We start from the raw sequence: 25621 nt of genomic DNA on the forward strand, positions 1-25621 counted from the left end.
ATAGTTCCAAAGGCCAGATCTGAATGAGGGTGGGGGAGGTTCAATTTGCCATGTTGCAGCGAGCTTAGCTTCTGTCTTGCTAGCTTGAGCTGCGCTCAGTGGATCTGCACTCGACAGTGCAGCCTAGGCGGAGTAGTCGAACGCAGATCCACTGAGCTCTCAACACAGACAGCATCGTCAGAAGAAAAGTTGATTGACTAGCTGGGCAACTTATTTCTAGAAGTGTGATGAGGCTGGCTTAAAACGTGAGCCAGCCTCCATACACACACATATGAAGTTGTCCAATTTTAAAGCAATAAAAAGCCTTTTTATAGTCTGATACAAAGAAAGGGTTTGGTCTCAGTGGGCAGCTTATCCCCTTTTTTAATAACTCATATCCAGCCTTGACTGACAGTCGTCCTGACATAAGGAGTCGACCGGTGTCGGCTGGGCCTCATCGTCGCTCATCACTGAATTAGACCTCTGCTCTGTTTTGTGCTGCTGATGCTTTTTGGAGCATTTTTAATTGAATTACTTCTACTGACCACCCAAGCAGGTTGTGCAGACTAACATGTAATATGAAGTCATGTGAAGGGAGGGACAAAAACCACACTGGAGATGTGATATCACAGGCACAGGCCAGTGCAACAACAGAGGAGGGAATGAGCTTACTTTAGTTAGCCTTAAAGTGAGTAGATGATGTGCAGCTACTGAAGAAAGAAGATTCAACAAACTAGAAAGTGAGTCAGTGACCTTCATCATACTCGAGTTGGACTGTTTGCAGTACCTTAACACTTTCAATTTCATGATTATCATCAACACTGGCACTCCTATGACTCCATCTAGATTCAGTGCAAACTGCAATTTTTTCAGGGTCACATCATACTGTGACTGTACTGCTGCTAAGAAGTTCCCCACTTAGTGGAAACCGCTTCTTTTTCCACTGTAACTTAAAACTATATATTACTTGTAGTGCTGTTAGTTAATGTAATGCTCCGTTTGCCATTACTTAGACTTAGATCCTCCCGCGTCGATCGGTGCATCAGGCGACAAGAGAACGCCATCGAACTCAGTCTATCGCGGCAGTTGTTGCTTCATCCCATGACAGTTCGACTGAACATAAATCTTCAAGGAAAGTCCTCCTCCGTGTTATTTTAGGTCTTCCTCGCCGTCTCTTTCCATTCTTCGGGTTCCACAGAACCGCGACACGGGCAGGTCTTGGGTCCAGTAGCCGAAGGATGTGACCGGCAAATCTGAACCGACGCTTGGTGACTTGGACATGGAGCGGCTCTACTCCCGCACGGCGATATACTTCTTCATTGGTAACGCGATCCCGATATGTGATCTTGAGCAGCCGTCGAAGACAACGTTGTTGGAAGACGTCAAGATGGCGGTTGATCTTTGCAGTTGATTTCCAAGTCTCCGCTGCATACAGCGCCGTCGGTATAACGATGGTCTTCAGGAGCCGCAACTTGGTTGATAAAGGCAGTACGGTGGTCATCCATATAGGTCGTAATCGTTGAAAGGCTGCCCATGCTTTCCCAATTCTGCACTTAACGTCATGCTCCACGTCCCCATCACTGCTAAAAGTGCAACCCAGGTACATGAACCTGTCCACCTCTTCTAGCTGCTGCTGCTGCTTCACGTTTGCCATACAGCAACTTTAAAACTCGTTTAAAAATGCTTCTTTAAATGTGATCATATGCGCATCAGTGGGAATGAGGTGCTTCTAAAGGCCTCTAAAAAACAGGCGTTATCATTCTGTTCCCTGTTGGCTAGGAGGGCAATCCTACTGAGGTGGCGGGATGCTGCCCCTCCCAACAGTGGTTAAATGACCTCATGTCGTGTCTAAAACTGGAAAAAAATCTGACATTTACTCCAGAACTCTACTGGGAAATTTCAAAGCATGTGGGGTCCTTTCCTTCATGCATTTCAAAATCTATAAGGATTTTTCAGCAAACTCTCTTTTGTCAGGTGTGGAAATACAGTGTACAGGGCAGTGACCTGGGTGGGATTATCTTGCAGGGATTATAATTATGTTTCTCTCTTTTCTTCTTCTTTTATTTCACAGCCTTAAATGTACGGGCTGATTACCCCGAATGTATCATCTGTAATCCCTTTCTTCTCTTTGTTGTTGTTGTTGTTTAAAAAAATGTGGCCATGTGTGACTGCTACTGATGTTATTATAAGAGCTGCTTTCCTTAGTTTCGGAGAACAATTATTGTTGGTTTTAGTTACAGCTTGTTTCTTGATATGGTACAAAAAGTAAAACTTCTTCAAATACAGGAGAGAAGACGCTGCTGTATCCTTCAGAGTTATGGTAATCATTAATAGATCCATTGGCGCCGACAGAGCTGCGAGAGCCTTATTTTTGGACATATGATATTAATATTATAAAAAAAAAATCACTCTGAATTAAACGTGTTTTCTCGGTTTCATAACTTCAAGTACTGGGATTACAATCTGTGTGCACACATTGCCAACAAATCTCCATCCCTGCTGGTGTTTATGTAACCCAATGGTGTGGAAACCAGCAGATAGAGCAGTGCTATCAGCGAGGACACGCTCACGGGGAGGAGGCTGCTGCACCGTTTAGGATGACAGCATTAACTTGGATGATGTCTGCGAATCCGAATGAGTAACTCATCACACCAAAGCCCGTCTGTGTGCGATGAGGGGACAGAGCAGGGGACCAGTTGGCGCTGACTAAGCTCTTTTTGTGTGTGCGAGTGCGTTGCCTGCAGAGAGTGGTGCAGCAACGCGCAAACAGGAGCGCAGATATAAAGCAGACACACGCCCACGCACACTCCCACACTGAAACTGCCCACGAGGGAGCAATCAACCTGGGGTTTATCTGCTCTCTCCCATCTCCTCCATCTGAATAACAATTGCTGTTGGTGTTCAGGCACCAACATCGATCAACGAGCACCCAAACTGCTTAATTCCTCCACTATGTTTCCCTTCCTTTCCCATCTATGCTCATCCAAACTTTTATTTTTCCACCAGCCTTATATCTCCAGCACGTCCCCTTTTTATTGTCCATTCGGTTTAGTTTTCTGCACTCTTAAAGCGCCTCTCTGCTGTTAATCTGTCGTGCTTAATACTGCATGTGCTGCTGTGAAACTAAGTGATACTCTTAATTTCTTTGGCGGTAAACTGTAATGTACCCACAATCTAAAAAAAGTGGGTAGGCATGAGAATGAAAGGCTGCTGCTTCAGTAAAGAGCAGTATTCTTTACAATAAGTGATGCCAGGCTGTTACACAACAAGTCACTCCTCGAGGCAATGAGAGTGAGAGATTTTTTTTCCAAACACAAGCCAGATAATGAGTGGGAGAGATGGAGGGAGGCATTTATAGAAGACCAAGAGGAGAAACAATAGATAGTGGGAGAAGTGTTGGTGTAAGTAAAGCAAGAAAGACGATGGGATAATGTTCCTAGCAATGCCTAAAAGACTTTAAAAGCTCGTCTCTGTGTTTACAAGTGTAGTTACGAGAATACATGACTAATAAATCAGTAAAATGATGCAGAAACTTGTCAGTCAGAGTATAAGCAAAACCTTTAAACTCTTATTTTGTGTTATTAAATAATTCAAAAAGGTTTTTTGTTTTTCTCCCGGTTTATTTTTGTGGTGTGCCTGCTTTTAAACTAAATCTGCCATGGCTGACACAGATAAAGATGTCCCACAAAGTCTTTTAACATCCCCCAGAGGACAAGTGCTTTTTCGTTGCTTTCAGTCAAAAGGTGGACGCATTTGGCTGCAGGTTAATGTGAGTGGGTGGGAAAAGAAACGGCAGCACTTTTACTCTAAATCCAACCTGTCTCGTCTCTGCAGTGCATTTATGTTGACTGCATAATAGATCTGAGGCACAGAAGGGTTTCAGCAGTGACGCTCCTACCGAGTAAAATGACAGAGATGAGAAATGAACAAGCAGAGTCATCTGTTCTTTATTTTAAATGACGCTCATCTGCACAGTCACCACATCGGGCTACAGCAACAAGGTTGTGTAGTGCGCAGACAAAGTGAGCATGAGAAGATCAAAAACTCTTCTCGTGCCACGAAACACCAGAGGAAAATAACTGCAGTTCCTCAAACGACCACTTGAGGCCGACACTCAGTTTTACAGCAGATACATGCTAACATGCTACAAACAACAGTTCTGGCCTCCATGTGTAAACAACCCCGTCAGGACAAACACACAGGTGGCCCATTGCCTGCTTTGATTTAATTCCTCACAATTTTAATTCATAATAAAGGCCGGGTCTGCTGTTAAAGAAGGGTATGTTCAGCACTTGGGTGGACTAAAACAGCGGTCCCCAACCTTTTTTGCGCCACGGACCGGTTTATGCCCGACAATATTTTCACGGACCGGCCTTTAAGGTGTCGCGGATAAATACAACAAAATAAAACTAGTACCGGTACTGAAAAAAAGAAAATTTATTCATAACACACGTGAAAAGACCCAGGAAAACCGAGTTAACGATCAAAACGATAACAAAATAACGCTGAAAACCGATAAAAACCCTGAAAACTATACATTTCACACCTGAGCCTCAACTCTCGCGCCCCGGTACCAAACGACTCACGGACCGGTACCGGTCCGAGGCCCGGGGGTTGGGGACCGCTGTACTAAAAGACACCCAAACAGGAGTTTTGTTTGGATTGCAGATGCAACGTGCATCTTGTGATAGCTGATAACTCCCTCAGCTTCACCCATGACCCAGTTTAAAAACTGAGGCTTTAGTTTTAGTGTTCGACCGTCCTGATGCAAAGATAAAGAATTTTCTATTTAAAAAGACACATTTGCCGAGGAGAAGAAAAGAGGAAGGCTACAGAGAGCATTCGTGGATGTAGTGAAGGAGGACATGCAGACAGATGGTGTGACAGAAGAACATGCTCGGGAATAAGGATGAGATGGAGGCAGGCAGGCCGCTGTGCGACCCCTCGCGTGAGCAGCAAAAAGACTTCATATGCAAAGGTGTATTTGTGAATCATAAAGATATACATAGAGTATACATGTACTTTTCCATATCAGAACACACTTTCCTGCTTTGTTACTGGTATTACAGGTATGCTGTGAAAAATACCAATCAATCAACATAAACACAGACTTTGCCCCGCCCCTGGTGAAGGCAGCTGTGTGCCTCGGCCATGTGGGAGAGAGCAGCACATGGAGCCAAACTGGAAACGGTCAACATGCAAAAATAAATGAGAAACAAGATTCGTGGAAACTAAACTTAGTATAAACGAAGAGCGTGCATATGCTCCAGAGAAGCAGCAGATAAAGACACCTACGTGTTTTGGCTTACACTTCTTCAACATTATATTTAGAGGTTGTGAGAGTAAATAAGGCACTTTTAATATGTTGTAGTAAGTAGTTACACAGATGGGTTTACATTTTTACGCAGACCCTGACGCACCCCGTCCTGTTTTTGCTTATAGATTCGAGTGACAGCAACGCTCTTGGTCACATTGCTGCACATACAGATGCTCAGCTACTGTACACCTTCTCCTGCTTCTGTTTCCAGACAGAGCACAGAGCTGTTTCTGCGACACGGGTAAAACAGGCTGCAGTGCATCCGCTAGTAAAACAAACACTGTCATGCGTGAGCACGATCGGCTCTGGTGTCACGCTCTCAGGTCGCTTCTTCTGACTGGATTACTCTTGAAAACAGCAGATTTGAACAGCAGGTGGGTGGCACTTCTGTGAAAACGACTACTGAATGCACAAAGATGAAGCTGAATGAGAGCTCCATAAACTCTCTACAAGTGCAGTTAACCCTTTAAAACCGGTCAGAGCGGGCACGCTCCGTTTTGCTTAACTATTTTAAAATCCCGGTAGCACTGCAAACATGTGAGCTAGCGCAATAGTTTTTTTTGCATATGAAACCGGAGGAGTTGTACTTACATCTTATGCCATCATCTTGTCCTAGGTCACAGTTTCCTTCCACATATATCTTTGCAAAAACTGCATAAAAAGCACTTGCAGCAACAAAAACATAATATTCCAGAAACACGCTTTGCCGATCCGATCAGCTGTTCATAACACTTCCTATGTCCATCAGCATGAACTATCGCATGTCCGCCATGACCTGCCCGAAACCGGAAGTGACATCATTTTTGCGGAAATGTAGTTTTTTACCATCAGGGCCTCAATGAGCCTATACTGGTGTTTTTAAAAGTTATGTTTAAATTTATGACTTTCTGTGTCGTTTCTGGGATGCTTAGGACTCATATTGCACTGCTGGAAATAGTTTATTTTGATGCAGATGCTGCTTTTTTGCAAATTTGCATTATAATATTTATTTTCGTTTTTCCTGCAGTATATAAAAATTGGTATATTTCAAAAATAAAACTATGAAGACACTTAAAATAAATTTCCTGTGGTAGGAAACTATTTTGTGCAACTTTTTTGTATTTACAGTTTTGAGGGATAAGCCTCTTAAATTTCTCTAATTAGAAATATATGTTAAAAAAACAATAAGGATTTTAAATTTTTTTGTAGTTTATTGCACTTTTTTGCAATTTATGTAATTACTATGTACTTAATGCATACATATTATTAAAATTTAGGCTATAATGGTTGTATTGATGTATAGCAACTTGAAATGCTCCCAAAAATGGCTCCACAGCATGTAAAAATATGATATAAGCTCTGGCGGACTTGGTTCTATGGTAGGTCTTAAAGGGATAATGACAAATGTTTGTTCCTCATCTCCAAACTTCATCTTTAGTCAACTCAGTCCTCTTAAAGGGTTAAACTCCCAGAAATATCTCACTGCATTCAAAGTGTTTTTCCTAATTGCTTTGGTAAAATGAGGAATATCAAAACCAAACTAAATGGTCAGAAAGACGCAAAGTAATTCCTGGTGGAAAACAGTTTCAGACTCCAGTTTTCATTTAACAATCAAACCCATAACTTTAGAACAATTGAGCCCTTTTGTGCATAAGATGCCAGACTCATGGCATTTTTTTAATATCCCCACACTAACGATCATTAAACAGGCACACATAAAAAAGGCAACACTGTCTGCTCTCTAATCATAACGTGTGTTTGTTAGAAAGTCTGTTCGAACTCCAACTGCAGTGCGCCTGAACGAACAGCAAAGCCTCAAGGATGACTCTCCCTCGTACTCTTGCCTTCTGCTTTGCAAAGCTGCAGACGTCTGTGTTATCGGTGTGCGTGAAAGTGAGGCCTGAGCTCCGTTTGTGTGCGTCTTACCACATGGCGTGCATGTATGTAGGGGGCAGGCGGGGGCTGCTGACTGGTGTGCAGTTGTATGACCTCATTATCCTCTCTGCTAACAGAAAATTGCGAAACAAGCTGGCCACCAGCAGGTCCTGACGAAACAACTTCTGGAACAAATCTGAAGAAAGAGAAAGGGAACATCAAATGATTTAAGTGAACACAGAGATAAGTTTGCATGTGGGAGAAAACGGGGGCCTGAATGACTCGATAAACAAAAAGAAGCTTAACTAGAGCGAGGCGACTACTTTACAGAAAAATGGGCTACTTTGTTTGTATGCTTAGAGAATATAAAGGGCAGGAAAATGCAGATTTAAGCCGTGTCGCAGTCACGTTTTCGTCAACTCATTAGTGTATTCACCAATTCACTGTAATGGGGCCAGGCCGATCCCATGGCAATCTCTTAGCTTATGATTATGATTACTTGGCTTGTGTGTTGGGGATATTTTACGAGACACTGTCTGACAGCTTCTGTGCCCACTGCTAGTGTTGGGCTGTTTAAACACTGAAGTGTCAGTGTGTGTGTGTGTGTGTGTGTGTGTGAGATTTGGATTAGGTGTGCAGTGCCTTCATTACAGGGATTCTTTCTGATGCGGGATGCTTCATTAACAGCCGAGCCCCGAGGGTTTAAAAGGCTTCTGCAGCCATCAGCCTTGTCACATTGCTATTCTAGCTGGGATACAGTTTCCCTCATGAGAGTCTGAGCCCTCCTCTGTGTGGATGTGTGTTGCATTCAACAGACAGGTGGCCAATGAGGGAATCTGCGTGCGATGCATGCAAACTGTAACAACATGTAGAAAAAAAGGAAATTGCGTGCGTTTTTATCTGGGGAGGCTGAGCTTGAGGGTGTCGGCTAATGGCAGCGCTGTGTGTTGTAAGCAGGAGTTTTGCTACGTGTCTGTCTGTGTGTGTGTGTGTGTATACGGGTTTTTATGTCTGCCAAATTATGTTTAAATGATGTCCCCAATTACTCTGCTAGACGCTCCAAACACAATTAATCTCAATTTGAGCAGCCAACCTGCACGTACTGCACTTTTGGCATTTTATAGAAAACAGCTTCACTATTTTCTACCACTGGGGACGTTCTCAAAGTTTTAGCACTGCTGATGCGTCACTACTGCGCAGTTTTTATTAGGTGCCCTAATTTGAGCTCCCTGAGAACTGAAGCACATGGGTCATTTCATTTTTCATCACTGCCCAAACATGTTCAACTAAAGACTGGAGCGCGCCTCAGATGTGTCTCCGGCTCCTACAAGAGGAAATGTTCCTGCATGTTTGCTTCTCTAATCATTTTAGAAGAAATTAAGTGATCTTACCTTCTTTTTCACAATTTATTGTGTTATAACTATGTTATAAGGCTTCATTGCCCCTAAATAGAGAAATACGACGATGGTTTGATTTATGTTCATTTTTAAAAATGGACATTGATGGAAATATGCCAGATTTGATTTAATTGGCTGATTTTCATCTTCTGGCAACTTAAACCTTATGCATTAAAATTAAAGGAAAACAAAAGCACCAGGGCACAGACAGCAGCCCGTAAGTGCATAAGTGATGGAACAAAGACATAATGTGCAAAACAAACATTAAAGAAAAGCAAATAGAAGCAAATGAGCAGAACTTAAACAGCCACTTATCCAGATTTATGTTTGTTGCTCATATTTTCCATTTCCTTTCTGGATTAGAACTGACTTGTATTTTAGCTCAAACTAACTTTTATTGTGGGTGGTTAAGCGAGAGTATCTGTTCAATCTGTTTATTGTATTAGTTCATATATTTTGGTTTTGGTAATCCCTGCTATAAAGTTCTGTGACTGAAAAAAAGAAAAACAAACAAAAACTAAACCAAGGTCAAGGAAGTCACCTTGGACACCACTACAGTCACTTCACTGCTTCTGCTAATTGCTGGAAAATGTCAACGCTTTAACTTAAATTTCTTTTTGGAGAAGAGGATGAAGTCAGAGGGGGCGCAATCTGGTGAGTAGGATGGGCAGTGAGCGAGGACTATGATGACATGGCCAAAAGCAAATTCTGGCTTTTTCATGTGCTCTGTGACGGCACCCTGGCACATGTATGTTATGGAAATTATGAGTATTTATACCCTCTTAAAGAAAGAGCTGTTCATGAAATGAGGCTGACCAGATCTGAAGGAGAACGAGTTGCACCAGGCATGGTCATCCAATTTATAGCTTCGAAACTCACACAGAGTACCATAAAGCTGCTCCTACACTAGCTCTAAATGTCAGGAAACACACTGCGTCTCTGCTACAAGCAGCTCGGCTTCCCAAAACTTCCAGAATCACCATCCGACAGCAGTCACTGGACTCAAAGTCTCCACTGGGATTAACCCTGGTTTAGGTTTCCCTATTTAATTAGATCTCAGCAGACAGGCGGGTTAACCCCAGAAAAATCCATTACCGTGCACAGTTTAGCTGGTTTGCAGCAGATGCTGTCCCTCAGAAACCTCGGCTCATTTTTGCAGTATCTAGCAAAACACTGGCAACCATCAGTGGCACTCCTCAGCCAAGCGGACTTCCTTCTCAGCCTCTCGCATTCACAAGATTTTCATAAAACCTGACCTGGACTGAAACACTAAGTTTGATGTCCACAGAGAAATCACAGATGTGCAGCTCTAAAGCTCACTGGGTTTTTTTAGCTGATGGTTTATTTTTTAGTGTGTATTCCCGACTGTGATATTTTCCCAGTGTCTTTCATTCCCAACATTTCTTTTGGAAGTTGAGATGAGTTTAATTTGGGATGCACTCAGTTTCCATCATAAGAAAACTATTTCTAACCCAACTAATCTCTTTCTTAAGATCTTTTAAGGTACATTATTTTGGTGAGAACAGCTGTTAAACAAAACTGTGTGGCTGCGTGTGAGCGCTTCACCTCTAGGCAGAACATTCCAGGCGATCGTGTCGGTGATGGCTGTGAAGATCCAGTTGAGCTCTCCGAGGGGAGTGCGTCTGTCATTGAGCCTGCCAGGGATCCTGCAACACAACACAACACAGATGGCTGTGTCAGCCGCGCTCACTGTATGTCACATAGTTTACTCAGAGGACAAAGCGGCAACTGCTCAGTACTATCATCACAACACATCTGAAGAAATTTACATTTGCACTTAGGTGCTTACTCAGAGGCCGAAAAGAAATGCGAGGCAGGATACGTGTGCACTCATGCACTTGTGTGCAGAACATATACTGTAACCCTGTGAGCACAAGACCTGAGACACAGAGCGTCATCAAAGATATGCACTGTTTAGCTCAGATCATATGTGAGAGCCACGTGCAAAAGGCTTCAGGTTGCAGTCGTCACGTAATAAACTCCAAGTGGACTTTTTAACCAAGTTAATCACAAATCAATTTGTGCGTGCATCTGTCATTGTCAACAGTAATTAAGATTTGTGTTCCACTGCAGCAGCTCGGGGCGGCTACATATGTTTGTAGGAATGACCACCTAATCAGATCCTTCAGCTTTTCTGGCATGAGAGCAACATCAACTCTCTCAAAGTGGAGCGAGCGTGTGGGCAACTGGTGTAACCCCATGTCCCATGAATAAAGTCACCATATCCCTCTAAGAACTGGGTGCTTTGTTGTTCTTCTTTCTTTCCTGCACAAAAAAAAGAACAAAGAAGAAATCTGACAACCATCAGAACAGGTTTTTGGTTTCTCCAAGGGTGGCCCTCGTATGCTGTAAAGGCAGATATCGCCCTCACTAACCAATGCTGCACACCCAATCGATATGGACTATTGTTTGACGTCCTGGTCACTTGCTTGTCCAACAACACTTAAAACTATTGAAAACATTTATAAAAGAAGTTTAAAACTACTTGACAAAAAAACCAACTTCCCACCACCACTGTCATGTGTTAAAAAACATAAATACTCCTGTGCTCGTCTTGGACTTATTCAATTTAAGGTCATACACAGGGTGCATTTCTCTAAGTCTAGACTTTCTGAATTGTATCCAGAAGTGGAAAATAAATGTGATAAATGCCATGGTTCTCCTTGTCACCTTAGCCACATGTTTTTTCTGTGTCCTGATCTACAAGGTTTCTGGACAGGGTATTTTGCTATTATGTCAACTGTTCTTGGGGTAACTCTTCGTCCTTGTCCTCTGATTGCTGTATTTGGGATTCCTGTTCGCTCACTTACACTTGATTCCACACAAAAGGATATTATAGCCTTCACATCCCTATTAGCCAGACGTCTAATATTGTTGCATTGGAAGTCTGTTAAGTATCCTACTATTACCCGGTGGCTTAGAGATGTCATGTTTTTTTTAAAACTTGAAAAAATTAAATATACGTTGAGAGGTCGCACAGCCAAATTTTTTCACAAGTGGCAACCCTTTATCTCTTATTTTGCTAGTCTAGAGGTATTGCCTGTTTAAATGTACTTCTGTTACTGTTATAGTCCTCTAATATGTTTGATGGTTGTGTTGATCTGTGTGGGACTGGGGGGGGGGGGTCTTTGTTTTAGAATGTGTTGTTTTTTTTCATATACGTATAAGTTTATTTACTTAGGAAAATGAAGAAAGGTTGATTGTATGTCGGTAACTGCAAGTACTGTTGTTTTCTTTTTTCAATAAAAATATTTTCCAAAAAAAAAAACATAAATTACTGAACTTCAATAACTTAGTGAAACTTAAAAGAGTGTGTTTAATAAGTCTTACGCTCCCTTGCTCCACCACCACTAAAGCAGTTCATTAGGCATAAAGAAAGCTGAGACAGGACCACTCGAGCTACAATCCGAGGAGACTTGTTTATACCCCACAGACGGACAGCATTTGGGCAGAACGTCCTCTCTGTCCAGGGTGGCCATCTGTGGAACAGTCTTCCTTCAATTTGTTTAAGGCAAAGGTTAAAAACCGGTTATGGACAAATCAAGTGTGTGATCATGTATGAGTTGTATAGTTTTAATGTTTTATTTGGGAACAGAATGGTGTGTATGTGTAAGTTTGGTGATGGAGTTTTTATTATGAATGAATGATGAAGTTTTATGAATTATTATGTCTATTTTTTATGCTTAAGGACAACAGATGGAAATTAGCCCTTGGCTATAATCTGCTATGTTTACATTCATGTAATTTTTTTTTTTACATTTATGTTCATTAACATGCACTGTCATAAATAAATAAATAAATTTGACCACGAAATATGACAGAAACCACTCGGCTGCTCAATCATCCAGGTAAGTAAATCCCAAAAAGCTTGATTCTGGTCACCTGGATGAGTGACGAAACGTTTCACCCCAAATAAAAACGTTATGTCAGGTGAACAGAATCAACCTTTTGGGAAACCACTCAGTTCAGAAAACAAAGCAGGAGTTCATCAAATTTTCGATGGTTGGTGGCTAAGAGTAGGAGAGTGGACTGGAAGAGCACCCAGAAGTAGTTTCCAATAACAAGGCACTCTTTTCTCCTCTGAAACCTTGGTGATGTTGTGTAAATCCACCAATTATTACTGCAATTTGTAAACTGACGACTTGCAAAGGATCAGCCGCCAAACTGACCAGCAACACATACCTCTGACACAATCAACCCGGGCAACTCATCTGACCCGTGACTATTTGTTATCACCACTGGAGAAGATGCTAAAAATATCGACCACTTTATATACCTCTGTTATTAAAAACCATTTTAACCTTTTCATTTTTCATCGTTGGTTTAAATCAAAAAAGCCGGAAGGACATTGTTAACCTTTATCTCTAAAAATCAGTCACAGACAGCTGTTTCACTGCTTAGTACTGAATACGTTTACTAAAAGGCTCGTGTCATTATCAGTGGTGCTTCACTAAAATCCTCATCTCACGCTAAATCTGACGGCATCAACGTGTAAAACAAACAGCTGAAAGTTCCTGGAAGTCTGGTACGAGAGTGGATTGGAGATGATTTCAGTCAGTGGTGATGGAGATCTTATCAAACATGGGAAATACGAACACAGCCGTTGATACACCATGTAATACCATCTGGAAAGTGTCTGATTTGCAATGTATTTTAACACATGGCCACTGCAGTAAAAGCGTACCTGGATATAAGATCACACAGCAGAACACCATCAATAACAGATTTTCCTCTCGAGAGTCTGGACCTCAACATTATTGAAGCAGTTTGGCATCTTCTTAACAGAGTGGAACAAAACGCAGCCAACACCCACAGAAAAGCTTTGGTTGCACTTCAAAAAGCTTGGATGAATGTTCCTGAATGTTCCTACAAAACAACAATGGGTCGCCTCATGACTTATGCACCATACAGTAAAAGTGCCAGATTTTAATCAGGTCCATCAATCTAGCACAGATTATCTTCAGACCAAACCTCATGAAAATGACCGAGTGGAGTTTTCTCAGGGCTTAAAATTGCTCACCAGGAAATCCGACTGTAATGTAATTTCTATGAATCACATCTCGCTACAGAAATCCAGCATTTGGCTCCTGTCTGACATTATTGCATTATTCACACAGCTGTGCGTTTGCGCCACAGTGACTTGACATGTGTAAACCCATGAACTGTACATCATACTTAAAGACGATTATTCCATGACCAGCACCGTGGAAATGAGAGCTTGAGAATGTGCTGCTGAAAGAGAACAAGATGCCCCAACAGTAATCGCCGTAGCAAAACCAAGAAAATTACCTTTACAACACCTACCCGTCTGCCTTTTAATGAGCACTATTAAAAGCAATGAGGGAAACTAGGAGAATGGGCAAACATTAGCTGCCTCAGAGGCATTACAGTTAGTGTGAGCCATTTGAGCCCGAAAAAAGAAATATATTTTAAATTAATGACAAATGTACAGGAAAGATAAATGCAGGAAAACACTGTTAAGAGCCTGCACGACCTCGATCACTGCAGCAAACAAAGCTGAAAACCTGTTTGCACAAGAGTATGGACAGTGTTGGGAAGGTTACTTTTAAAATGTATTCCATTACAGAATACATGCCCCAAAATGTATTCTGTAACGTATTCCGTTACGTTACTCAATGAGAGTAACGTATTCTGAATACTTTGGATTACTTAATATATTATCATGCTGTTTACAACTACATGAATGTACTATTGCTGTGATTTATTACTGTTACTGAAGGTCCGCGGCTCCGAACCGTAGTAAAGGGACCTCTTTTTATACGGTGGGTTCTGTGTCGGCTCGTAGCTGAAAACTAGCTTTACTTTGTTGTCTGGGTCAACTTTGCTTGCGAGAGACAGAGAGAGGCGTTGAAAGGCTGCTCCAACGGAACTTATTGTTTTTGGAGGAAAACACGAACACGGTGTACAGTCGAGTCTTAATAGCTTACTTACAACTGGGCTCGTCAGGCTCTCTTCTTGGCTGCAGTGGTTATTATTATATTTACATGCTTCCAGCTCCCGTTTTTGCTCGATGACAGCTGTACTTTTCCTTTTTCTCCCTCCCTCGCTCACAGACACATAACGTGTATGGCAGTCCATTCTCCCTGCAGCACGGACTACACTGCCTATGATGCTACATGCTTTAGAGCTATGCCTGTAGCATTCTGCCTATTAGCTTAGCACAACAACAACAAAAAGGCCTCTCTCACCCAGGAAACACGCAGAGAGAGAGCGTCACCCTGTAACCATGGCAACCGTAACTGTATTCTAAATACCACCTTTTTAAACGGTAACTGTAACGGAATACAGTTACTCATATTTCGTATTTTAAATACGTAACGGCGGTACATGTATTCCGTTACTCCCCAACACTGAGTATGGATATGATTGAAAACGTTCAGATTTGTTCCTATAAACATTACTCTTTCAACAACACTTAACTGAACTGGAGGGACCGATTGCTTGAACTTTGACATTTTGGAAATGTAGTCATTATTATCGTAAACATTCATATAGAATTTGGTCGTAATTATCATATGAATTCTTCAGTTATGCTAATAATGTGTTAAAAAATAGACGTGCAAACCTTTTGGGGAAGAAATTGCAATATTTCTGAATTATTATCGATGATTTTGGTTTGTTAGACCAGCGGTCTCCAACCCCCGGGCCTCGGACCGGTACCGGTCCGTGAGTCGCTTGGTACCGGGCCGGGAGAGTTGAGGCTCAGGTGTGAAATGTATGGTTTTCAGGGTTTTTAGCGTTATTTTGTTATCATTTTTATCGTTAGCTCGGTTTTCCTTGGTCTTTTCACGCGTGTTATGAATAAATCTTCTTTTTTTTCGGTACCGGTACTAGTTTTATTTTGTTGTATTTATCCGCAACACCTTAAAGGCAGGTCCATGAAAATATTGTCGGGCATTAACCGGTCCGTGGCGCAAAAAAGGTTGGGTACCGCTGTGTTAGACCAAAATGGTTAAAAGGTACAGGTTACTGCTTCATATCTAGAAAATCAGGACTGTATTTACTACAGTTAGAAGATGATTAACTGTTTATTGATGTCTTTTTTATGATCTTTTCTGCAATAATAACTATAAAGAAAGACAACAAAAACAAATGCAGGCCAACAAGTTAGAGAACAGCTGCTCTCATCCTTTCTGAGTGAAGTTTTCAAACCGACATGAAAATGAACTTTCCCTGTGTGAGACAACTCTGACGATGAACTTGCTACGAGGACACAAAAACTATGTTATCCTGAGATAATGAGATAATAAACTTGCAAGATCAAAACATAACTATAAACCAGAAGTGGTTTTGGCTTCTTTAATAATGTATAAAATGAGAGGGAAACAAGTTTTGGTGAATAAATAATGGAGGCTCGGTAATGATTGGCTCAGAAATCGGTTACAGTAATTGCACAACACTGACATCCAAAAGTGCGCTCGCACAATTTGATCACGTTGTGTCATCACCGACTGTCGCGCCCTAACGTTATTGTTTCCAGCCTGATTTTATAAGCGTTAGTTGGTGCACTACAGCACTGCCAAGAACCAAGATGGCTTTGTCTCTACACAGAACCATTACCGGTCAAAAAATGACAACATATATAACACAGCCACCTCAGTGGTAAACACTTGATTCCATTCACTATAAAGCATCAGCAATAAAGTCCCGCAGCAGGCATTTTAAGCCATTTAGAATCGCCAACAAAGTACTTTTTAATACTCAGAGCGCGTGAACTTTTTCTGACCTAAACCTCCCCTCTCTTCCTCTAAGTGACAGATAATGGAAGCTGTGAAGCTCCTGGCAGGTACAAGCCAACTGTATAACCATGAGGGCCGGCCAGCTCCTGAGCACTTTGAGCGCTTGCCAAAGATGTTTGGCAAGTCAGCAGTAAGGATGAACACTCAGCAGTTCATATCCTTGCTTAGTATCCAATATAATATATTTGGGGACAGAAAAAGACATTGCACTGGTGGACGGGTGAACAGATAGATGGATAGCTCACTGAACGGCCTGGAAAAATGCCCTCTGAGGTTTTGAGGCTTGTGTCATCGATCAAAACCTGTCATTTCTTCACATTTTCTGGTGTTTTGCTGTACTACTGTATTTTGTATATCATCTTTATACTGATGCGCTTGTTTTATGTGAGAACGCACATGGATCTTATCAGGCTGTACTGTGAATGAGCGTCATTAATCAGTGATATAGTTTGTTTGTTGAGGCACTTGATGAAACATCAAAGTTTGCGCTAGTCATACTGATGAACTCATCTGCTTTCCAAACCGCCAGAGGCTTGAAGACGAGCGGTTGGACACACATGAAACAAACTGAAATGTCGAAGTTAAAAAAGAGAAAATCATGAACGGTTGAAATGTGACTGAGGCTGCGCAGATCACAACAAACCTCCCTGCAAAGCTGCTATTAGCTCCAGTGGGTATTCCAAGACTAGCAAACAGTATAACGTCTAGGGATGGGTACCGGTATCATGGCACCGGTTCTGACATAAACGGCAGTAACCAGACCGAAAAGCAGCGCACATTTCGGTGCTTTTATTTTCCTGAGCTGTGATACACTTTAGATTCCAGCCAATCATTTTACGTTTCCGAGGATAGTAGGCGGGTCCAGGTGCGTACGTTCTTTTAGAGCAGAGCTACAGATTAAAAATGCCCAAGGAGAAGCGGTCAAAGTCTGGCTGTACTTCACAGCAAAATATGCAAACTCAGCAGCCTGCAACAAGTGCTTTAAGGTGATACTGTGCAAAGGAGGTAACTCCTCAAATCCGATGAAACACCTGGCAACGCATAGCATTTTTTTTAAAAGCCGAGCCGTGCACATCTACTGCGGGTGTAGCCGTAGCCCTGCCAGTGTAGCAGAAATGATAATGATGGCAGCAGCAGTCGTTCTTCTCTGCGTGAGTAGCTTAATGTTGTTCGTGTGTAATTTACGTTGAGTAGGCTAACCACGTTATTACATTAATGCATGTAAGGTGAACTAGCAAACATCATCATAGCTACATGCGGCTGTCTTCTTGTTTGATGGCAGATACTCCCTTCACCCTGGCCAAAAAGGCTAAAATGACCAAAGAAAAAGTGGAAAATAGTTTTTATGAGAGGTTTTTGTACAAAGTTTGTGTTTTTTCCATTGTTTAAGCACTGCTTCCAGCCAAGAGTGATACCATATATGCCCTATAGCTGCAGAAAAGTCTAACATTGTTATTTTTACAAAAAAACAGCTGAACATGAGAGGTTTTTGGACCAATTTTGTGTTTTCCATTCTTTAAGCACCGGTTTGAGCACCGTTTAAGCACCGGCACCGTTTCAAAAGTACCGGTTTGGCACCGGTATCGGATAAAACCTAAACGATACCCATCCCTAATAACGTCTCAAATATAAGCCAAAAAAAGATTTTGACAATGACAGATTTTGTTTTTATACCACTGATGCACCAAACGCCCAACACCAATTCCTCCTCAGCATGTCTGAAAACAAGCTTCTGGATGTGAGCAGGGTCATAAAATCCTCTGTAAAAGGAATAAGCTGTTGATCTTATCTAAAGAGAAAAGGCACGCACCCCGAGGGCAGCTGCCATGTAGCTGGCTCCTCTCTGATATCTCTGTGCAGCGAGGGCACCAAGTATTCCCTTACGGGATCAATTAATGTATTTTAAAGGATGAGGTGCTTTTTCAGCGATATGATTTCTTCAATATTGGAGTCTGACTTCAGGGACTCCCCAGTGAGTGCCACACAGACGTGTCAGACGCTCGGAGGGGTTGGGGGGGCTGGCTCTGCACACCGGAGGGAGTCTCGCTGTGAATATGGATCAACCTACGACAGTTATGTGACCCCCATGTGAGATAAAAGAGAACCGATGAGCGATGAAAGACGCCGTAGCATGAGACATACCGAGCACGTAAAATCCACATGCGCTGTGCTTCGTGACTCCTTATGCAAGAGCCTATTGTGACTGGATGCAGCCAGAATGTGTGTTGGATGTATGTGGGAAGCAGAGACAGAAGGGTGCACAGATGGAGCAAAAACAGAGGAATGATCAAGTGAATAAACAAACCAACAACATGCAACTACTCGACGCCGCCATTATGTGGAATTCATTTCGCCGCAAATGTTTGTAACATCTCAGGAGCGATGCGATGAGTGTAACGTGCATTGTTTCCAACTGCGGATGACCTTTAAAGGTGAGAATACGAGCCCAGTGAGTGGTCAGCGAGTGCAACACATGCTCATGCCCACGTGTCCAAGCAGGACTCGGCAAAAAGATGACAAAGAGGATTTTAAAAAAAAAGGCTGCTTTGAATACTATTTGTAACCAATTACGCAAGACACGTTTTAAAAGGATGAAAAATAACAAGCTGTCCTGGTTCTCTCTGTTGGAGCCTACAAAGAAAAACCACCAGGTGTCATTTAGGTATTGTTGTTGCTAGGATACCACCGAGCCAGCTGACTAGTCGCCATCACTAATGTTTGTGTAGTATTTTTGAAAACTTAGTTATATAGTTCTTAGAGGACACACTGGCATCATACAGTCAACATTAAATCATTATAAATAACAAACAAACAGACCGTACAGGACAGACGCACAGAGGACAGCTAATAGAAAAACATTTTTATTAATATTTGTAATAGAAACAAAGCATAAAATCAGAGTAAATAATAAGGAAAATAAATATAGATAGCACAAGTACCTTAGACAAGAAGAAAGTATTAAAGAGTCATTTGAAACTATTTTTCTCTGGTAATGACGCTGTGGGGCATAAATGGAAAACACCTGATATTCTTTAGTTTTTAAGCGGCTGTGGGGACAACTAAGAGCTGATGTGTTAGTAAACCTACAAAGAAGGGAAGCCATGTAACGTAATCTACAGTATACCCAACAGGTGAGCATCAACGTCCAGGGCTGAAAGATGAAGCCAATTCCTCTAATGATAGAGAAGTGAGTCATTCACCATAGACGTCCATGTTAAAACATTACAGTTCAGCTAATTTGCTCATTCGCTGTTTGTGGCGGCCCAACAGCCAACCGCTGTCACAATTCAAGTCACTGAACGGGTGCACTCGACCATGCTGTTGATGCCTTTTGGAGCATTTTTGGTGGCTGTGGCCTGTTAGAGACAACCCACAGAGTTTGTGCTCCAGGGTTTGAGAGTGAAATCCTGGCATATTAACAAGTACTTCATGTGTGTGCGTTGAATCCGTACATTTTACAGATGCAGCTTGCTAAGGAGGCTAGTAGGGCTGGGCCATATCATACCGTTCACGGTAATACCGGTATAATGTTGGGCAACGATAAGAAAATTAAATATCGCGATAGAATATGGGTAAAACGCGCATGCGCAGTGCCTTTGTTTTCATACGCACATGGCGGAAAAAGCATGGTGGCGACGGAGAATGAGAAGGGCGAAAGCGGATTGTTAAATGAAACAGATGAACCAGAATTGGTTTGTAAAAATGTTGCAACTTCAGTGGTGTGGAACTGGTTTAGCTTTCGTCCGTCAGATACACAACAAAGCACTATTTTTGGTAGAGCATGCTAGCGGGCCGTCGTTATTACCGTGTTGTTTGGAAAATACGGCACACTTAAAATCAATCAATTTTTCTGAAAATCGACAGAGCCCCTTATAATCCCGTGTGCCTCATGTATGATTTCTGGTTGTGTTTACTGACCTCGAAACGATTTTATGTCGTACACGGCGCTCGAGAATTTGTCAAAAATGTTGTAGTAGAACTTTGATAAGCTACGAACCCGCACCGCTTGATGGATTGTCGGAGCATTAAGCCTATCGTAGGCGGAGCCTCGCGGAGTGATACATACTGTGCTTCAACATAATGTTACCGTATTGTGTGTGTGTGTATCATTTTTTTAAGTTTTGTGGATATTATACATGGTTATGCTGAGAATATGTCGGCCAATTTCCACTGGAAATGCCTCTTGGTTAAACTGTCAGGTAGGAATTTGCACTGTTAAATTTTTAAACTTTAATCCACATAAAAAAACAGCTGCTTGTTTAAGTGAAAATACATTGATGGAGTTTTTTTTCACTAATAAAGTTGTGGAGTTGTAAAGTATTTTGTCTCGTGTCAGTTTTATAGTTATATTTTATCAGTTATATCGTTATCGCACATTTTTAAATGTATATCGTGATAAATATTTTTGGCCATATCGCCCTGCTCTACTTGCTAGCTTTAGTTACACTTAACATGTAAAACAGACTCGTCTTAAATATGTTGAGTCCTGGCTCCAAAACCAATACAAAGGGTTAGGGTTCATTTTAAATCTAACATTAAAGTTAGAAAATGAGGATTAGAACCAACAAATGAGCGTAAGGTGGATAAAGCCATCTTTTATATACAGTCTATAACATGGTCTTGTTGAAAGTCTGGCTTGTAACAAGATAAAAGGAGGAAATGGCCTTTTGGCCAAGCACAGAGTACAGAGAGCTTGATCATTTCAATATTACGAGGTGAAAGAATTTATTTAAAGCAAGTGTAGGCATCTGTACGACTATTAATCAAGGGTCACATTTGAACTCCATAATCTAACGGAAGCTTTAAGGCAGGGGTGGGGAACTCCAGGCCTTGAGGGCCGGTGTCCTGCAGGTTTTAGATATCATCCTGGGTCAACACACCTAAATCAAACAATTAGTTCATTACCAGGCCTCTGGAGAACTTCAAGACACGCTGAGGAGGCAATTTAGCCATTTAAATTAGCTGCGTTGGATTCAATTCAATTTTCAATTCAATTTTATTTATATAGCGCCAAATCACAACAAATGTCGCCTCAAGGCGCTTCATAGATACAGAGAAAAGCCCAACAATCATATGACCCCCTATGAGCAAGCACTTTGGCGACAGTGGGAAGGAAAAACTCCCTTTTAACAGGAAGAAACCTCCGGCAGAACCCGGCTCAGGGAGGGGCGGCCATCTGCTGCGACCGGTTGGGGTGATCAAGGACACATCTAAAACCTGCAGGACACCGGCCCTTGACGCCTGGAGTTCCCACACCCCTGCTTTAAGACTTCTAGTATTTAGTATCAAGAGTGAAGCCGTGAGATAAACACAAAAGTCATTACCTATAGTCGCCCTAAGTCAGCAGAACATACAGCCAAGCGTAATTTGCAAAGCAGTGGAAATGAATGTTTGAATTATCTGAATGAAGAGAAGTCACTAATGACGTCAAATACTGAGCTCAGAGATGATCCATTATTTCACTTTGACGGACATCAGCTGACTCAACACTTAGCTCTCTGTACAACAGGCAGGAGATGCAATCAGCCAAAACAGCTGCTAAAGCATCAGGATTTCCAGCGTCACCTTCGCCAGTCACACTCAGGTCTGCTGAAACCTCAATGAAGACAAGTACGGCATTAATATGAATATGAACCCTCAACTCTGTGAGTATGCACCCTGCTTTAATGTGATCTTGACAACTCATGCTAGGCCTGGATTGGCTGACCCTGAGTTATGCTGCTACAGGCTCATGATGCAGTTCACTCTTGTTTCAAGCTTCAAGTGTTTATAGGCCACTGCTGCACGTCTTTGACTGTCGTCTGCTGTGTTGTTTGTGGTCTCTGTGCGTTCTCCTATTCTTTCAACCTGAACTAGGGGACATCTCCTCCAAGCTGAGGGTGAGCCCTCTCCATGAGCCTGGTTCTGATAGATTCGTTTCCTGTTAAAAGGGCGTTCTTCCTCGTCACTGTCGCTAAATGTTTGCTCATAGAAGACATCTGGATCATTGAGGTTCTCTATCTAATACTGCAGGGTGTTTACCTGACAGCAAGTCCCTTGAGATGACTTCTGTTGTGCATAAATAAAAGGGAGTGAACATGAACACAGCCTCAAGAATAAAGATGCTCAACAGGCTGGAAAAATCCCCAGATTACACATGACAGAATTCATGACCCAAGTTACCCTCGATCAACAAAGATCAGTCCAGTAAAGTAGCCTGTAAGTGTTTGAAGACCTCTCATTGGCTAAGGTGCATACCTATAGTTTACAATCAGCTACATAGCGGACAGCGATGGTGCATGGCAGAAGACCGAGGAGAAAGCATGGCTCTCCAGAAAAAACACTGCATGTGAGGTTAAATCTAATATTTTCACTTCAGCTGTCTAACTGTATTCCCTTTAAACAAGAGCCTGTAAATGTGTGGAAATAAGATATTGCTTTGGGTCATATTAATGTAGAAATCTTAAAAAAACAAAAAACAAAACTGGTCTTTCTGTGTATCATGTTTTATATAATAGCCTGCCGTTAATAATTCAATGGTTGTGCATCAACTCAAGGTCACGTATCTCATGAATTACACATTTTACAGCTTTTGGTTTTTTTTAATCAGGACAGTTTCAAGTTGAAAACATCTCCAATGCAATCTGTTGAGCCTATACTAAAAGCTCAGCATTTTGCTGCCGTGCACTCTTACCACTTTTACTGCTTTGTTTGTTGCTGTGTTCATCTCTGAGGCAGACAGGTAGCATGAAGGGTCAAGCAGAGAAGGCATGTGTGTGACGGGTTCACCCTACAGCCTGGATTTTTCTCTTTGAAGGTTTTTTGTTCTCTCTTTGCCGTGGCTGTACATACTAAGAGACCATTACAGGAATCAAAGCTACAACATAGTCCATTCTTTAAGATTGTGCCTTTGTCTTTGACAGAAACTACTTTGAATTTCATTTTGATTTAGCAGGAAGACTCTCACACCATTGTTAACCTGTCACGTCTTTGATGTTTCTGTTCAGTGTTTTACTCGCGGCCTAACGGCAGGATGAGACGAGAGGGGAAATGCTTTCGCCAACTCTGACGCAGACTAGTGTGACGTTTCTGGGTGCTAAAATTCTCCTTACAGCATTCAGGTCATATATTACTTTTTCTACCTTCCTGCAGAATAATTCTGGTGAGACAAGTGATGAAAGACAAACAGGACGCGAGAGCTAGAGCATGAATGGATGCTGTCAAACCCAGCGACTAATGTTGGTGTGGTTGAGAAGGTGGAAAGTGGGGGGAAAGGAAACAAATGGAAGAAGAGGTTACTTCATCAAAGGTGTTCTTCATTGCTCTAGTGGTTTTACCATCGTGCCATGGGAATCGTGCCGCAGGAGCTGTGGCTGTTGTGTACTCGGGCATTTCCGTTGTAACACTCATCCACGAGAGAGTAGTGGGGGGGAAAAATGGCGTGTACAAATGAAAAGATCAGACAGAAAGTACAAACAAGCAAAAAGATTTATAGTCAAGATAATAAGAAGCATGTCGAATAAATCGTGGAGAGAAGACTTGTTCGAATTATGACTAATCCCCACTAATCTCGCAGAAACTTGGGAAGCAAGTCAATAGTGAGCCTGTAAATTCCCCAACAAATAACACAGCTGCACCTCCTCTGGGCCCACAACAGGTGAAATACTTCATCTACACGTAGTGTCTGAGATATTAGGTATGAACGGAGCAGAAATAAACAGCGAGTGATGAGTCACATAATTTATCATTTATGAAATGTAACAGCTGGAGGAAAGAACCTTTAAGCAGAGTGAGTACAACTGAAAAAAGGAACAAACAATCCTAATTATAATCCTGGGCAGCAGGTTAATGACAAGAAACATGAAAGATTTAGCTCTACATAGAAAACTTGTGGTTTTTGCATCAGGAGAAATACATTTTTATCATCTCTTTTATTTTTCCATATGTGCTCATTTTTATCAGATTTTTCAAATTAAAAGCTTACTAGTGAATATGTAAATATGTTGTGTTTACACCTCTGCTGCAGAAGCGACAGGATATTTCCAGAGGACGATAAAAACCTGTAAATGACACCTTTAACTTTGTGATGGGCAGCAAAACAAAGCGGAGCTGCAAACCAAGATCATGCGTCCAGCATATATTTCCACATTAGTGGAAAGTGTCGACTTTCCATGAATGCAACTTAAAGAGAGATTCGTCCCAGGACATTTGTGCCCATTTGTTTAGGGATTTCACAATCCAGGCAGATGTTTTTGCATGCCGTGATCCAAAAATCTGATGTAGGTAGTTATAGCTATGTGTACGATCGAAGCTGAAGTGAGCCTGAGCTGCAATAAAGCTACATCAGAGTTCACCACAAAGGGAAGAAAAACTAATAATCAAAGATTTAAAAAGCAACCTGAGAGTCTTTGTATGCCATAACTTGGTCTTCTCTGGGGCAGGCCGAAGCACCAAGAATTAGCCCCTCCCCTTAAGGCCACCCTCACTATTCTGCAAACTTTCTTCTGATTAAGCTGCCGCTCGCAAACAAACGATTTGACCATCACATGGTGCAGTCAGACCTGTGTGCCTGCGAGGACCATGGCAGTAAATCTACTCTCATGGACCTCAAACACCATGAGTGGAAAAAACTTCCTGAAATCGGAGCATTTAGAGCAGTCTGAGTCTTGAGCTTTAGGCTCATTGGATTTACTGGGTCAAGCTTGGGTCCTCTACCAGAGCCCTGAGAGTTTGAGGGTTCTGAGCAGTATCTCCATTGTTCCCAAAACTGAGGTAGGCTTGGGTAGCCTGGGGCCTAGCCTGGGGCCTAGCCTTGCTGGGATTCAAACCTCTGACCTACTGTTCCTACTATCCAGCTACTATTAAAGGTAAGATGATAAAGGAAAAGCAGACTAGATCACCTTTAAGGTGGATAAACCCTACAATCTGAGAAACCAAACTACTATGAACGCCACTGACAGAGTTGAGGGATTAGAAATATCCTCTCCAAAGAACAAAATGATGTTTTGGACAGGAAAGGAAAACTGCGTCATTGTGGGACTGCTGCTGTGTACAAAGCACCAAAACACACCCAGAGCAAAGGAAAAAGAATATAAAGACACACAGGACAAGAATGAGCACACAAGCTCACAGTTTCTCCGTGTACACCCTCATCCAAAAACTAATTAAAGTCCAGTAGATAATAGAGATGTGGAAGTAATGTGTGGATGTGCACTCGCAGGCTGTCAGTGACAGGCAGAAATCATAATCTGAGTAGGTGAAGACAAGTGATTACTCACCTTAAGCAAACAGAGTGTGACATGTCATTAAGAGAC

General features: G+C 41.9%; 1 protein-coding gene and 1 long non-coding RNA gene across 7 annotated transcripts in view; one reads left to right on the forward strand and one right to left on the reverse strand.

Moving 5' to 3' along the window:
• rptor (regulatory associated protein of MTOR, complex 1) overlaps positions 1-25621 on the reverse strand; it is a 258024-nt gene that overhangs the window by 94933 nt on the left and 137470 nt on the right. For all 6 annotated transcript variants that reach the window (XM_085162736.1, XM_085162737.1, XM_085162739.1 and 3 more), the window contains exons 9-10: positions 10114-10214; positions 7202-7346 (exon numbers count right to left, since the gene is read on the reverse strand). In XM_085162736.1, coding sequence (XP_085018862.1) covers positions 7202-7346; positions 10114-10214 — 246 coding nt within the window. The remainder of the gene's footprint in view (positions 1-7201; positions 7347-10113; positions 10215-25621) is intronic.
• LOC146516196 (uncharacterized) overlaps positions 13696-25621 on the forward strand; it is a 390625-nt gene continuing 378699 nt past the window's right edge. The window contains exon 1 of the long non-coding RNA XR_014874555.1: positions 13696-14943. This is a non-coding gene — a long non-coding RNA (uncharacterized LOC146516196). The remainder of the gene's footprint in view (positions 14944-25621) is intronic.

Source organism: Neolamprologus multifasciatus, chromosome 6 (genome assembly GCF_963576455.1).
Source record: "Neolamprologus multifasciatus chromosome 6, fNeoMul1.2, whole genome shotgun sequence".
Lineage (NCBI taxonomy): Eukaryota > Metazoa > Chordata > Actinopteri > Cichliformes > Cichlidae > Neolamprologus > Neolamprologus multifasciatus.